General features: G+C 36.1%; 1 protein-coding gene across 2 annotated transcripts in view; it reads left to right on the top strand.

The window, feature by feature from the left end:
* Fam114a2 (family with sequence similarity 114 member A2) overlaps positions 1–17,151 on the top strand; it is a 39,865-nt gene that overhangs the window by 12,348 nt on the left and 10,366 nt on the right. For both annotated transcript variants that reach the window (XM_020181796.2, XM_020181794.2), the window contains exons 8-10: positions 419–542; positions 11,109–11,188; positions 16,718–16,840. In XM_020181796.2, coding sequence (XP_020037385.1) covers positions 419–542; positions 11,109–11,188; positions 16,718–16,840 — 327 coding nt within the window. The remainder of the gene's footprint in view (positions 1–418; positions 543–11,108; positions 11,189–16,717; positions 16,841–17,151) is intronic.

The raw sequence follows: 17,151 nt of genomic DNA, 5'->3' as shown, positions 1-17,151 counted from the left end.
TTATACGAAAAAGGATGGAATAACAGGTCTTAGTAGCACATTGGTTATTTTTCTTTCATCCCATCTTTTATTTATTTATTTTTCTTAAGAACAGCTTCTTTGGCTTCAACTGCCAAAACTTTTTGACTTAAGCTGCCAGTTTGTATACAATTACCTGTTAGCTTTTAACTGATTTAAGATTATTTAATTTCCCCTGTTTTTTGCTAAGCAGTACTAATTTCCATATATTTCTTGTCTATATTACCTTTGGAAGTACAAATTCTCCCTACCTTCCTGTAATATAGCCTCTTATGTTAAGATTCTTAAGAAATAGCTTGTGTTGGTTGGTGAGCTCATAATTCTGACCTATAGTCTTTCTCCATGTGAGTTTTTTTTCCTTTAAACTCCCACAATTTTTTATTATCTTATATTCATTAAGGTGAAAGCTATCCTTAATTCTCTGAGTGGAGAAGAATTAGAGACTATAACACTTGAATTAGAACAACTCAAAGAAGCATTTTCCCTAGCAGAATTTTGTGAGGAAGAAGAAGAAGAAAAAAAAGGTAATACGAAAATTCATTATCTGAGTGGAAGGATGCAATGTGTTTGTATGCAGTGCTTTTCCCCTGAAATAAATTTGCTTTGTATTCACTCTAGTCTGATTTTATCTTTTTCAGTGGGAATTTTCATGCAAAATCATCTCTGGCTTTCCCTCTGGTAGGCATTGCATTGGACAAGTTGGCTTGTTGTCCATGTCTTGTCGTTTCCCTGACAGACTCTGTAGCTTCTCCAACTCTAAACTTGCAACACACATCTCTGCTTAATTTTTTTTCAGTTAGAGAGTTGCAGTTACCAGATCCTTTCCTTAGTTTGACTGGTCATCCCTATGAGCCTTTATATCTCTAGCTACTTCATGTCCTGTGACCCCTCACTCCATCTTGAATTGAGATGTGCAAGTGGCAGTTACCTAAAATGTGGTAGTTTGTCTTTTTGATTTCACAATTTATTATCTCTATCTCTTAGAAAATGTAAATGTTAAGACTGCTCATTTTTGCAAAATTATCAGGAAATGTGGTTTATGTAAAGCATAATTTCTGGGCAACTGAATCTAAACTCTAAGGGTTGTTTTATTTTTAGCATTTTACTTGGAAATATTTCTAAGATATATTTCTGTACTCGCTGGTGTTTTAAGGCAGTGGAATCTAATGATACAGTTTTGCTTTTTCTTGGTGAAACAGTTATAAACATTAAAATTGAATAAAAATATTACCCCAGGGTTCATCAAGACATAGAGGACTAATCATTAAGTTGATGGTTCACAAAGTATGGTCTAGAGATCCTTCAGTCCCTGACACCCTTTATGGGAGTCCATGAGTTCAAAACTGCATCATAATATCAAGGTATAATTTACTTAAAATTTTTTATTTTTCATTGTGTCATAATTTTCATTGATGATGAAAAGCAGCCAAGGATAAATTTTGGGTGCTGTAATAAGAATCAAATCAATAGCACCAAATTCTAGTGTCATTTTATTTTCTCTGCTATGTACTCACGGTTAAAAAAGTGTCAATTTCATTTAACTTTGTCCTTGATGGAGTAAAAACTATTAATGTTATTAAATCTTGACTCTGAGGTATACTTTTTAATATTCTATGTAATACATACTGAAGTATGGTGGTTCTCTCAGGAAAAGCACTTGTATTGTTTGAGCTGAACTACTTGCTTTTGTCATGGAACATCATTTTCACTTAGAAGTATAAATAGTCATACAGACTAATCAGAATAGAATATTTGGTGGTACTAGGGTTTGAACTTTGGACTATATCACTTGTGCCAGGCCTCCAGTTATTTTGGAGATAGGGTCTTGCTTTTTGTGCTCATGCCATCCTGAATTGTGATCCTCCTATTTTATTTTTGCTGCCCTTACTGGGATGACAGGCTTGTGCCACTGTACCCAGTTTTTTTCTATTGAGATGAGGTTTCACTGTTTTGGAACATTGATCCTTCCTATCTCAGCCAGTGTGTAAGTTGGGATGACAGGTGCCCACCACTGTGCTCAACTATTGATTGAGATGGGGGTCTCCTGAACTAAGGTTTGCCCTGGATAACCTTGAACCAGCATCCTTCCCATCTCAGCTTCTCAAGTAGCTAGGATTACAGGCGTGAGCCATGGGCTCCTGGCTTGGTGAATACTTCTTGAAAATAAATGAGATGAACCTTTATTTCATGTCAAAAATTCAAACTAAGTCAAAGTTATAATTTTGTAGGATGAATTTATTGCTGTGGTGACCTTTTTAGCTTCCAGTGCTGTTTAAAGACTGATAAAATCTGTGGCAATAGTAACAGTTATGTTCATTTTTAGATGTTTTAAAATGAAATGTCTCAGCATTTGGAAAATTTGCAGAATTCAAAGAATGAATATTTTCCCATTGACCAATGTGTGATGTTATAAAATCATGTTCAGGGAAAAGATAGACAATGGATTTTAATTCAATATATATAACCAAAAGCAAAACATTTTTTTTTACTTAAAATTTATTTTTAAAAGTTGTGGTAAGATACATATAACATTTACTATTCATTGTTTTTAAGTGTACAGTTCAGAGGCAGTAAGTTCATTCTCAATTGTTTTGCCATCATCATTGCCATCTACCCACAAAACTCTTTATCCTCCCCAACTCAAACTATACCCATTAAACAGGTCCCCATTGCTCCTCCCTCCAGCCTCTGGCAGTTGCCATTTTACTTTCTGTCCCTATGAATTTGACTTTCTAGGTAGCTCATATGAATGGGATCATATAATAATATATTATTTTTTATGATTTTTTTTTCTATTTTTTGAAAACTTTTTAAGCATATATTTGTTATACAGGGGTTTCATTGTGACATTTACATATGTGCTCATCCCCCCCTTCTTAGAACAGGTTTCATTGTTCTCTTTTCATATGCGTGTACAAAGTACAACAACCACATTCCCCCTCCTTCACCCTCTCTGTTTACCTATGCCATCTTGTCCCATCTTCCCTAATGCAAAACTTTATGACATATGTTCAGGCTCATTGCAATATAGGTCATTGCAGCTAACCTTTAAGAAATGACTGCTTACACCACCAACAACAGGTGTTGGCGAGGATGCTGGGAAAAAGGAATCCTCTTACACTGTTGGTGGGAATGTAAACTAGTACAACCACTCTGGAAAAAAATTTGGAGACTACTTAAAAAGCTAGACATCGATCTCCCATTTGATCCAGCAATACCACTCTTGGGGATATACCCAAAAGACTGTGACACAGGTTACTCCAGAGGCACCTGCACACCCATGTTTATTGTGGCACTGGTCACAATAACCAAGTTATGGAAACAGCCAAGATGCCCCACCACTGACGAATGGATTAAGAAAATGTATTTATACACAATGAAATTTTATGCAGCCATGAAGAAGAACGAAATGTTATCATTCACAGGTAAATGGATAGAACTGGAGAACATCATTCTGAGTGAGGTTAGCCTGTCCCAAAAACCAAAAATCATATGTTCTCCCTCATATGTGTGGACATTAGATCAAGGGCAGACACAACAAGGGGATTGGACTTTGAGCACATGATAAAAGCGAGAGCACACAAGGGAGGGGTGAGGATAGGTAAGACACCTAAAAAATTAGCTAGCATTTGTTGCCCTTAACGCAGAGAAACTAAAGCAGATACCTTAAAAGCAACTGAGGCCAATAGGAAAAGGGGACCAGGAACTAGAGAAAAGGTTAGATCAAAAAGAATTAACCTAGAAGGTAACACACATGCACAGGAAATTAATGTGAGTCAACTCCCTATATAGCTATCCTTATCTCAACCAGCAAAAACCCTTGTTCCTTCCTATTATTGCTTATACTCTCTCTATAACAAAATTAGAAATAAGGGCAAAACAGTTTCTGCTGGATATTGAGGGGATGGGGGGGAGAGGGAGGGAGCGGAGTGGGTGGTAAGGGAGGGGGTGGGGGCAGGGGGGAGAAATGACCCAAGCCTTGTATGCACATATGAATAATAAAAGAAAAAAAATAAAAAAGGATTATGAATGATGAATTTATAATCCTTGAAATAAACTCACTAAATTTTTTATTTCAAAAAAAAAAAAAAAGAAATGACTGCTTATTGAGTTTTGGTGTAGTGTTAAAGTATATATATTTATAAGGCTAATCTTTACTACTAATCTGAGAAAACTATTAAAATACGTTTCCATATACTTCAATATCATATCACAACAGTGTAAAAGCAGATAAGAGAATACAGTTTAATCTTTCATTAAGTTAAAGAAAATTAACAAAGGTGTAAAAACAGTGGCATTTTTCTCACTGTAATTTTCCTTTTTTAGAAAACATACTTAAAAATAAGGTATGTTAATAAGTAGTGAGTTTATTTTTAGTAAATAAATATCTTAAACATTTCAATTTTAGTTTTTAATAAAAACAATCTATAGCTGTATAACTTAAATTTAGAAAAGCATGTTAGGGATTCTCAAAAGATTTTTTAAGAGTATACAGAGGTCCTAAAACTAAAATATATGAGAACTGCTAGATTAAATTTTCCCAGACTGCAGTGCTTTTAAAAATGTCTGGTTGCTTTTTAGATCTGTGTACCTTTATTTCCTTCTATGTGTTTATCTGTGTACCTTTTACTTAACTACCATGGAGCTTGCCTCCTTTGACAACCTCTGAATCCCATTTGTTTTTTTATTTCTAATCTAATATGAATGGAAAACCAAATAACAAGTCTTATTCATGTTTTCTGCTGAAAGAGCCAGAAACTCTTGAGTTGAGGGTCTTAAGGTCTTTCTTGTGTGAAAAGGACATAAAGTTGAATGTGGATTTTTCTGGAGACTGGGACCTTTTTTTTTTGGTTGTATTCATTTTCTGTAGTCAAGCTGGCTGGTTATATAGCATCTTGTTAAATGACACCTTACTCTTACTTTGTGTAAAGGTTCTCTGTTCTTGATAAGAAATTGTTTTTTAATTAGGAATCATTTATAGTACAAGGGAATTTGATTGTGATTATTTCATAGACGCATACAATGTACTTTGAACAAGTTTATTCCCTGTCATATTCCCTTAACTCTCCTGTTCTTCCCCACTCCCTTTTAAAAGCAGTATTTATTGTTTTTTCATTCTTTCTTCATATATATATAATGCATTTCAATCTTATTCATGTCCCAGCACCCTGTCTTCTCCCCATTCCCTTGTCCCACTGATTCCCACCTCTAACAGTTCCTCTTTTATGCTTACGACCCATTATTGTTGCGATTATCATTTTAGACCTAGTTTCTGCATGAGTGAAAACACACGGTGTTCGGCTTTTTTGAGATCAGCTCATTTCACTCCGTATAATGGTCTCCAGTTTCATTCATTTTCTTGCAGATGACATAATTTCCTTCTTTGGAGTTGAATAATACTCTACTGTGTATATATTTTTATATTACATTTTCTTTATTTATCAGTCATTGGGCACCTGGGCTAATTCCACAGTTTGGCTATTGTGAATAGTGCTGTGATCAACATGGATATGCAGGTATCTGTCGTGTATGTTGATTTATACTTTGGATATATGCTCAACAGTGGTATAGCAGGGCCATTAGGTAGATTCTGTTTCTAGCTTTTTGATGAACATTCATACTAATTTCCAGAGTGGTTGCACTAGTTTACATTGCCACCAACAGTGTATGAGGATTCCTTTTTCCTGCATCCTCATCAACATTTGTTCCTTATTGGTGATTGTCATTCTGATTGGGGTGAGTGAGATGGAATCTCAGTGTAGTTTGATTTGCATTTCTATTATGGTTAAGGATTTTGAACATTTCTTCATGTACTTATTAGCCATTTGTACTTCTGAGAACTGTCAGTTTAATTCATGTGCCCATTTATTAATTGGATTCTTTGTTCTTTCAGTGTTTTTTTAATCTCTTTGTATATTTTGGATTTTAATCCTTTGTTTGATGAATAGCTGGCAAAAATTTTCTCCATTCTGTGGGTTGTCTTTTCATTCTGATAATTATTTCCTTTGATGTGGTGAAGCATTTTAGTTTGATACAATGCTATTAGACAATTATTGCTCTTATTTCCTGGATGATTGGACTCCTCTTTAGAAAATAATTGCCTATGTCTATATCTTTAAGCATTTTCCTTAGTAGATTCTAAATTTTAAGTCTTACATTAAGATTTTTGATAAATTTTGAATTGATTTTTATACAAGGTGAGTGATAAGGGTCTAGCTTCAGTCTTTTGCAGGTAGATAACCAGTTTTTCCAGCACCATTTGTTGAAGAGGCTTTTTTTCAGTGTATGTTTTTGACTCCTTTGTCAAAAAACAACTGACTAGCAATTGGGCTTATTTCTGGGTATTCTGTCCTATTGGTATTCATGTCTGCTTTTGTGCCAGTACCTTGTTGTTTTGTTACTATTGCTCTATAGTATGAGTTGAAGTCCAGCATTGTAACCTCCAACATTGCTCTTTCTGCTTAGGCTTGCTTTGTCTATTTGGGATCTTTTATGCTTCCCTATGAATTTTAGGATAGATTTTTCTATTTTTGTGAAGAATGACTTTGGGATTTTGATGGGGATTGCATTGAATCTATAGATCACTTTAGGTAGCATAGCCATTTTCACAGTATTAATATTGCCTGTTAGCATGGGAAATGTTTGCATCTTCTGGTGTCTTCTTTAGTTTTTTTATTCAAGGTTTTATAATTTTCATTGTAGAGGTCTTACATACCTTTAATTAAGTTTATTCCTAGGTGGTTTTGTTTTGTTTGTTTGAGGCTATTGTGAATGGAATTCATTTTCAGATTTTTTTTCCTCAGCATTTTCATTATTGGTGTATAGAAAAGTTTCTGATTTTGGTTTGTTAGTTTTATATCCTGCTACTTTGCTAAAAGTGTTTATCAAATGTAGGAGTTTTTTGGTAGAGTGTTTATGGTCTTTTGAGTATAGGATCATATCATATGTAAATAGGGGTTATTTGACTTCTTCCTTCCCTATTTGAATGACTTTTATTTCTTTCTCATACCTCATTTCTCTGGCTAGAAATTCCAGTACTATGATGAGTGAGAGTGGGAAGAGTAGATACCCTTATCTCATTCCTGACTTTAGAGGAAAAGATTTCAGTTTTTCCTCATTTAGTGCCATGGTAGCTATAGTTTTGTCATATGTAGCTTTTATTATGTTGAGGTGTATTCCTTCTATTCATAGCTCCTTAGAGCTTTTATCATGAAAGGATGTTGAAGGGTTATTCTGCATCTGTTGAGATGATAATGTGATTTTTGTCTTTGATTCTGTTTGTGCATTGTATTATACTTACTGATGTTGAACCATCCTTGTATTCCTGGAATGAAACCTACTTGTCTTTTTAATATATTGTTGGATTTGTTTTGCATATATTTTATTAAGAATTTTTACGTCTATGTTCATCAAGGAAATTGATGTATAGTTTCTTTTTTTGTTGTGTCCTTATTGAGTTTTGGTATCAGGGCAATACTGGCTTCGTAAGTGTTCCTTCCCTTTCTATTTTTATGCAATAGTTTGAGGAGGATTGGTTTTCTTCTTTAAAGGTCTAGTAAAATTCAGTGAGTCCCGTCTAGTCCTGGGCTTTTCATTTTGGGAGATTATTTCTTTTTCAGTTTTCATTGCTCATTATAGATCTTTTTAAGTGGCTTGTGTCCTTTTTGCTTTGGTCTGGTTTCTCAGCATGGGGGGAGGGGACTTCAAAATTTGAATACAGTCTCCAGTGAAGGCTTCTGGTATCTGGGTTTTCAACTCCCATTCACTTCCCACTTAACTTATGGCTCTTCCTTTTCCTAGGTTCCTGCCGGCTCACCACCTGTTGTTCTCTGCACTGGTGCAGTTGTTTCCTGGGTTAGAGGCTACAATGCTCTGCTCTGCATTTGTTAGTACTTTTCCTGTCCTGCTGCTTAGGTTCAAAACTCCGAGATTTCCTAGATGGAGCTGTGACAGGTAGTGGCGCTCAGTTAGACCTTAGGGCTCTATCTTTTGTTTCATGGAGGTTTTGTGATACAGATGGTATAGCAGGTCTGCTGCCTGCAGTTTTTCTCACCAGTTTTTTCCATATCACCTGAAAGTCTGACTACATTGCTGCTTCTGTGCCTGGCTCTGCGGATCTGTGTTCTCCCATGGCTACAGGGGAGTTGATGGAATGTTGATGGAATCAATACTACTCTGCTACTGGCACTAACTTCCTAACAGCAGGGAATCAGGTGTGAGAAGAGTTGTTCAGTAAGGTGTGTCTGCTAGAGGAGAAGCCAGATGTAGTTACTCAGCTGCCATATTGCAAGGAGTTAGAAAATGGTTTTTAAAGCTGTTTTATAATAATGAGATAGCAGTTCAGCATAATGAATGGAATAAAAGAATGGGCTTTGGGGTTGGTCTTGGGTTTAAATGAAGGTCTACCATTTATTTAGCCAAGTGACCTTGAGAAGTTACTTAATACTGAACTGTTTCCTCATCTAATAAAAAGAGGATCTAATTCCTCTCAGTCTGTTATAAAGACTAAAAGAAATACTATATTTAATGTATGGCACATATTAAGCACCATTAACAAATGGTGGCTGTTATTTTCATTATTAGGAAGATATAAATAAATAGAGAAAAATCTGCATTTTAGAGTCTCACTTAGCAGGAAACCCATAAAGTCATTTTGATTTGCTTAAGTAGCTCATTTCTCCTAACCAAGTCCTGGTATGACAGTTCCCAGTTATTTATAAGCTGAATTTATTTGTACATGGTTCAATAAACAGTATTTGTTCAATTTAGTCAACATCTGGTTTTGTATAGTAATTGGAGATCCCAATCTTTAAATACCATTCAGAGGACTCCAAGGAATTTTCTAAACAGATTGGTTTGTGTCTGTGATATTTTTTCTCCTACTTATTCACCAGAGATGTGATTTCAGCACATCTCCCCTCCCTGCCCTGCTCCAACTCTCCGTCATTGATTTTGGTTGAGAATGCTGCAGTAATTTTGGTGTTTAATTATGTCTCAATGAGTTGTAAGAAAAAAGAAAAACGAGGTAGCAGAGGGGAGAGAAAAGCATAGAACTTGATTCTGATTATTGGTCATCTTCATTTTCCATAAGCATCCTTATCCCTTTTCCCTCTTATATACCTGACTCTTGTGTAAGACACAGTTTTCATGCTTGGGGAAGCTCCCATCTTCTCTCCAGAATCCTTTCAAAGTACTAACCCTGTTTCTTTTCCATCTTTACACACTTGCATTCCAGTGCAACATCTATTCCCATCCAACTCCTTACTCAAACTTGGCCGCAAGCAAGCATTCTTTATCACTGAGCCACACCCCCAGTTCAGTAACTACTTTTATACTCAGTTTTGTGGAGAGTACCTGGCAGTGATCTCCAAACTTGTTTTTTTTTTGGCAGTATTGGGGTTTGAACTCAGAGCCTCACACTTGCTAGGTAGGCAGCTTTATCACTTGAGTCACTTTGCTAGCCCTGCAAACATTTTTTGATTGCAAACTCTTAGCAGTAAAGGTTTATTGAACACTCAGACATAATATATATGTATTTGAGTGTTTATAAATTAAGTACACATGCTAACGTAATATTATTGTTTATATTCTAGAATATACCCACAGATAGAATTCTTTATAGAATGAAATATCAAATAAAACTCCATTATTTTTTTCCTTCATGCCACTGGATTATTTTGTGAATCCTTTGGTGGTGAATTCATTCCACTGTGAATTTAGATTCATTCCTTGCACCCAAATAATTTAGAGCTTAGTTGGTAAGACAAAATGTTTACCTAAGAGTTAGGTTTTAGATATTTCATAGTAGGATATGATTAGGAATTGTTAAATGAGTTATGTAGGTCAGGGTTGTAGTAGAGCAGCTTTTTACAAACCATGTTATACTTGGAATCACTAAGCCATTTAAATTTTCTGGCTTAAATGCCAAGAGAGGAGGACAGAATTACAGTGCATGGAAAGAGAAGAGCCAAGATACATTCCCCCCACCCCCTGTGGATTTGGGGATTGGGGATGGCAGGTATTAAGCAATAATAGTTTGTCCTTGCAAGCTACAGACTGGTGATTGAGAAATAATCCTATTGATTGTAAGTACTAAAAGATTTCTGTGTACAAGAGTTCTCTTCTGCATTCCATGTTTGAAGCTTTGGGCTTGGCCTTAAAGGGTTGAATGGATAGGGTTTAGTTACGTAGAGCGGGTAAGAGCATTTTCTGTCATTTATCTAATGTCTTGATTATGTTTTGATTTTGACTTACCTATTTGCTTGTATGTTTCTGAAGTGAGGTGTTCTGTATTCCCTTTCATCTCTCATCAGGCTAACTGCATAGCTTCCTTTCCACCTTTCCAACATTCTGGAATTTGTTTTCCTTCTCTTCTTGATCCATTGTTATCTCTACCTGGATCATGGATTCTTGCCTCAGCCTCGCCTCTTTTTTGTTTTCCTTCTAAGCCACTCTCAAACCAGCAACCAAAGTGAACTTTCTATAGTTGAATTCCTCATGGTTTATAAAGCTCCTCTTTTATTTGGATCCTACTTAACTTTCTAGCTTTCTTCTATCCTTCTTCTTTCATTAGACAGTCTAATTGTATTAAACTTCTTGCCATCCTTTTACCCCTGGATCTTTGTACTTGCTTTCTCCTCCTGAAACTCTTTCATTCTCCTAACTGTACTCATCTTAATGTCCCAACTTGAATTCCATTTCCTTGGAAACCCGTGTTCAGTACCTGCTTAGTACATTGCCTTTACTACTTTTCCATGCATTCTTCTGAAATGTGATGCAAAGACCACTGAGAGTGGGGTGGCCAAGGTTTGACTCATAATCTTTACTATGAGATACTGGGAAAATCACTTAATCTCTTCTAGCCCTCATTTCTCCTTCACTAAAATACGGTAATGACACTTTTCTTATAAGCCTGTTGCTATACTATACAAAAAGATTCTGAAAACACTCAAGTATCATGTTCATATAAATTGTGGCTTCTGCATGTAATGTTATTAAAACTGCTGCTACTACTACCCCTCTTCCTCTTCTTCCTTCTCATAATCCATAGCAGTTTTTTGGAATGTTTTACATGGGACTTGGTTTTTCAGGTGATGAAGATTTTACAGAAGAGATAACAGAGCTATTTACCCAGCTGCACATCTCCTCCAAACCAGAAAAACTTGCCAGGGTAAGCTATTACTTTTTGGTGATTATCCTTTTTTCTTTTTTTGGCAGTACTGATTGGGGTTTGAACTCAGGACTTCCTGCTTGCTTGCTAGGCAGGCGCTTTACTGCTTGAGCCACATCTTCACCCCCTTTTATCTGTGGTTATTTTTGAGATAGGGTCTTGTTTTTTTTCCAAGCCAGCTGGGATGACAGATCTTTTTTTTATGCTTCCCACAGTAGCTGGGATGGCAGGTGGGCATCACTGTCCCTAGCTTTGTTTGTTGAGATGCAGTCTCTTGAATTTTTTGCAGGGGATGGCCTTTAAGCACCATCTTCTTGATTTCTACCTCCTGAGAAGGTAGAATACAGGCATGAGCCATCGGTGCCTAGCCTTGATTTTGATTTTAATTTTTTTTTTGTAAGAATTTAGTGGATGAAGACTGTAAGTTTTTGGCTAGGGTTGTGGTTCCACACCTCCCTGTCTCCTTCTCTTTAGTTAGTGTGCTTAATCCATATCTGTCCTCTGTACCCTAGCAAATGTTTTAGTCTCACCTATTTATATTTGGAAGGCTTTATTTGTCTGAAAACTTAATTTTGGAAACAGTATTAGCTATATAAAGTTGGCGATGCTGACCAAACTTAGCGGCATCAAAGACAAACCTCTGTTTAGGCTTCAACTGATCTCTGGGCTCTGAATGATTCAGAGATGATAAGAAGTGACCTCTCTCCCCACGTGGAGCTGGAGATTGCCTCTGTCAGATCCCAGTGACTCAAATAGTGACTATTTAGTGTGTGGAAATGAGAAGGTCCATTGGCCTAAGTCTTGGTCTTTGTTGGTGAGTCGTGAGCTGTCTTTATACATCTGAAACACAGAGAGACTTTTGTCAAATTCATAGTGGGTAGGAAGGTCCTATTTCCAGAGTAGTACTTGCCTAGCAGTATATTCCGTTTCCTGCTTGTGGGACATTGTTCACTGGGTCATGGTCTCCTATTCTCAAGAGACATTTCAGAAACCAGTCAGCATTAGGCACATACTGCTTCTTGGCTAGAGAGAGCTGATCACCATTTTTAGTCATCATAGTTCTGCCTTCCCTTCCCATGTCACAGGGTAAGGAATATGATGCTGTTACTTTACCCAGTCTCCTATACTCAGTGAAACTGCTGCATTCTCTAAGAAAGTTTTTCAGACCACTGCTCTGTAGCTCATCTCCCACATCTCATAACACTTCCCCCTTGTGTATTACAGTGCTTTTTGTTTCAAAAATATGTCAAATTTAGAGAGAGAGAGAAAAAAAACATTTGTATACCTTTTATGCAAATTCACTGTTGTTAACACTTCATCATTTGTGTTTGCCCATATATGTGTTCTCTCTTTGTGGATACAGGCAAAATGTCTTACTATTTTTGTAGTCATTTTAGATTAAGTTGTAAACTTCATAGTCCTTTACTTTCAATTTCACTAAATTTAACATAATACCCTACTTTTGTTTAATCTTTTGTCCACATTCTAGTTTTGTCAGTTGACTCAATGATGTATGTAGAGACAGATATGCTCATGTACATATATACATATTTTAGAAATCATGAGATTACACTGATAACTACAGTTTTAATCCACTCCTATGGAGTTTATCCTTGCCTTTCCCTGCGTGCTTGTATCTCCCATCTTCTTTCTTGGAAGTTGAGAACCTTACTTTTCAACATTAGCAATTTCCCTTAATCTGAAATAATTTCATTGCTTTATCCATACTACTATAAACTCAGCCTACAAAAAGAATTTGTAATTTATTTGCTGTCCCCTCATGTTAATTTAAATTTTGAATATATATTAACATGCTTCTAAAAGTCAAAATTGTACAAAAAAATATACTCAGAGAAATGTTATTTCCTTTTATGCCATTCTTTTCTCTCATTTTAGGTTTAAATTTTCTTATTTCCTGGCTTATCCTTCCTGTGTTTCCGTTTGTAAAGATAAGCAGGTGTATTTTTTTTATTTCCTCTTACACAAAAGCTAGTGTCCTTTAGCACTGTACTTTTTTTTTCTCCTGTGGCACTGCAGAGATTGAACTCAGGACCTCGGTTTAGTGCCTTCTCACTCAAGCCACACCCCTGGTCCTTTTGTTGCTTTTTCAGTTTATTTTTCAGATACGGTTTTGCAATTTTGCCTGGGTGGGCCTCGAGCCACAATCCTCCTACTTCTACCTCCTGAGTATGCCACTATGCCTGGCTTATTTTTGGGATAGGGTGTTGCTAACTTTCACTGGGCTCACCTTGAACTGGGATCCTCCTATCTCAGCCTCCTGAGTAGCAACACTCTACTTGTTTTACTTGATCATGTGCATATGTATTTTTTATAAACATCATAGTTTTTATTAAATGTGTGTGTCTTACCTATTAGCCTAAATATTAAAGTTCTTTTTAATTTTTAAAAATGTTTTTATTAGCATTTATTAGTTGTGTAAGAGGGTTTCATTATGACATTTTCATATATGCTTACAATGTATCTTGGTTACGTTCACCTCTACCATCATTCTTCCTCATTCCCTTTCCCAATACTTAAATAATTTCAACAGGTTTCATTGTTCTATTTTCATACAAAGTATATAAAGTCCATCAACCATATTCATTCTTCCTTTACCTTCTCCATTTACCCTCCCCCTCCTCACTGTACTCATCCCCTAACAGGGACCTGTTTTACATTTCCATCCTTCATTTTTTAAGTGTATATTCATTGTTCAAAGGGATTTAACCATGGTATTTCACCCATGAATATATTGTACTTTAATCAGATTAACCCCTTCTATTACTCTCCCTTACTTTTTCCCTCTTTACCCCCCTAAAATGTTAAATTTCTTGAAGTCAAAGTCTACACATAATCGGTCCTTAAAATCCTAGTTTTACTACCTCTCTTCTGTGTGACCTTGAGCAATTTGCTTAACTTATTTGCCCCAGTTACCTTGCTTGTGAAGTGGGAAAAATATTGTAGCGTTTTTACAAGAATTAAATGTGTTTATTTACCCAAAGTGCCTGGCTCAATGTAAATAAATACTCCCTGTTGATGGCCCCATAGAAGCTAGCCCCATGTGTCCTGTGCATACAGATGTTCAGTAAGTAAACATTTGCTCAGTAATTTGCTAGGTGTTGAGAAATAATGATGAGAAAGTCACCATTCCTTGTTTAAGGAAATCACATTAATAAATATTTTTAAAAGGCCAGTGAGTTTTTGTCTCATCATCTCCTGTGTCTGAGAGTTCTAGCTATTCTCTGAAAACAGTTTTCAGATTATTTGAATATTGGGCATTGAGATTTTGATGGTTAAGGATCAGAGCCTGATTGTCCTAATATGTGTGATGTATGGAAAAGAGCACTGAAGTGGGAGTCTAGGAATATGACTCTTGATTCTTATTTTTATACTCATATGTGATATGACCTTAGGAAAATTCCATTCCTTCTTTAGGCTTCATTATTTTTGAGCTAGAAAAAAAAATTAGTTGTTAGAGAAATTTAAGCTCTGAGGTACTTTTAATTCCTAAGTCTCTATATCTCACCAATGAGAAGTTCCAGACTGAATCATAGGGGAGCATGATAGTGATAATTTTGAAAAATAATGGCAGACTATCTTGAGTTAGCATAGTAGCTTATGATGACTTCACTTACTGGATTATTACAAGAGAGGTCATTATGCCCACTAAATATCCCCTTTGAGCATATTAAATTTATGGTATCAGTTTTTTAAAAATTTTATGTGGTCTTACTGCTCTCTATTTTTCTTTTTAAATCTCTAATTGTTTTCTCTCTCATTTTATCAATTAGAAGAGGTAGCAAAGAATTTCACATACTGGACTATTTGTCAACTGTTAGGAACTTTTCCAGACTCATCTCACTATTCTCTTCTATAAAACTCTAACCTCATCTCTTACCACTTACCATGCTCTCTCATCGTCCATTTTCTCATACTGATCTTTGTTCTGTTCCTCAAATATACTAAGTTGATTTTCCTGAGCTTACAGCTCTCTTTGCCTAAAAATTTGTATGTCTAAGTCCTTGTTACCCTTCAGAGTGCAGCTCAAATTTCACACGTTAGAGACCCTTCCTGGCTACCCAAACTCAAGCCATCTTCAACCACTTACTCCCACACTTTCCTACCCTTTCAGTAGGGTATAGGTCATGGGGACTTGTTAGATCATATGAAGGAGCATGATCTAGTTGATGAGGAACCATTAACTGAAAGAGGATTGGTCAGCTCTAGACTTCAGACAGCTCACTGATAGCATTATGGAGGATGAAAATGAATTTAAGATGAGCTAGATCAGAAGCAGGAAGACAAGTCATGAAGTGGATCTGAATTCAAGTGATGACAGTAGGTCATCACTTGAAGAAGGTGGGAAGAAGTTGGGGGCAGACTGGAGAAATACTTGGGTAAAATCAGACTATTGTGATTAATTAAGAGTAGGAAAAAAATCTAAGCTGTCTCATATTTTGGACTAGATCACTGATACATGATAATACCTCTAAAGTTTTGAATAACAAAGGAATGAAAAGTTCAGGGGTAGGGAGAGAAAAAACTTTAAAAAGTTTTTGCATGTTTTATGTGAGGTGCTTGCAGAATATCTGATATGTATGTTACTCAGGCATTTGAATACTTTGTTTTCAGGAAAGGTAAGGGCTGAAAGTAAGGATCTAGGAATAGGCAGCAGGTCAGGGCTAGTTAAAAGACACTGAAGTAGGATGGATGCAGGTGCTCAAGGAGAGGGCGTGGGGTAAGATATGTAGACAGTAAAGGCGGAAGTCTAGATAATACTGGTGCTTAAGGACTGGCCAAGTAGAGTCAATACTTACAAGAGACTAAAAAGGAATGATCATAAAGGTAGATGGAGAACCAGAAAATAGTGGTGTTAAAAAAGCCAAAGAAAATTAGAAACAACCTGAGGGTTGATGTTCAGGAGAATGGATAAATTGTGGTATATGTATAAGGTGACATACTGCACAGCAGTAAGAATGCATTACTGGTACGTGGATACATAGTAACTGACATTTATTGTTCATTAAGTAGCCAGTCACAAATTAAAGTGAACTTGTGGTTCCATTTTTATGAATTTTAAGAATAGCTAAGACTAATTTATACAGAGCAGAAGGTTGTTGTCTTTGGGTAGGAGGAGGACCTTGTATGAGCAGGATTGAATGAGAAAGGACAATGAGGGGGGTGATGCGAATATTCTGCATCTTGATCTGCTTCACAGTTTTACAGGCATATCCACATATAAGTATTTCTTGAGCTGTACTCTGAAGATTTATATACTTTACTATATGCAAGTTATACCTTAGATTTTTTTTTAAAAAGCCAAAGAAACAGAATTTCAAAACAAATGAGTGGACAAAAGGAATAAAGGTAAAGAGTTCTTATCTAGTAAGTTAAGGACTGAAAAGGCAATAGTTTGTTTGGGTGAGAGAGGAGCCCCAATCTCCAGGTGCTAATGTATTCGTATGTGTGCACAGTCATCTTGGAGAGTGGAATTGAATTGTTGGACAGTGTCTATCTTTCCTTATTTAGGCAAGAAATGCAACCTATGAATGGACCAGGGCATGTCTGGCCAAACCAATAGCAGAGAAAGAAGAAGGAGAAAAACAGCTGGAAGCAGGAAATACTGTAGAAGTCAGCAAGAATTCAATAGAGGTAACTTTTTTTTTTTAATAAATTTAAGATGTGAGTATTATAATCAAGGACCCAGGGTCCTTCTGTTTTATTGCAATGTTATCTGTGATTTCAACCTTGATCCAAGATTGTAGCATTTTAGTTTCTGATTTAGGAGTAAAAGAGAAGCAAAGATAAAAACAACAACAAAAATAACAACAACAACGACAACAAATAAATACTGCACATGTGTTGTGTCATGAAGAAGGTTCCCAGATGCTACCATGGGCCATTTTTATCTAAATCTTTTGGCTAAAATTTAATCACCTGATCACATCCAACTGTAGGGGAAC

Source organism: Castor canadensis, chromosome 16 (assembly GCF_047511655.1).
Source record: "Castor canadensis chromosome 16, mCasCan1.hap1v2, whole genome shotgun sequence".
Taxonomy (NCBI): domain Eukaryota; kingdom Metazoa; phylum Chordata; class Mammalia; order Rodentia; family Castoridae; genus Castor; species Castor canadensis.
The sequence above is the reverse complement of the archived record's forward strand: the minus strand, read 5'-3'. Positions and strand labels throughout refer to the sequence as shown.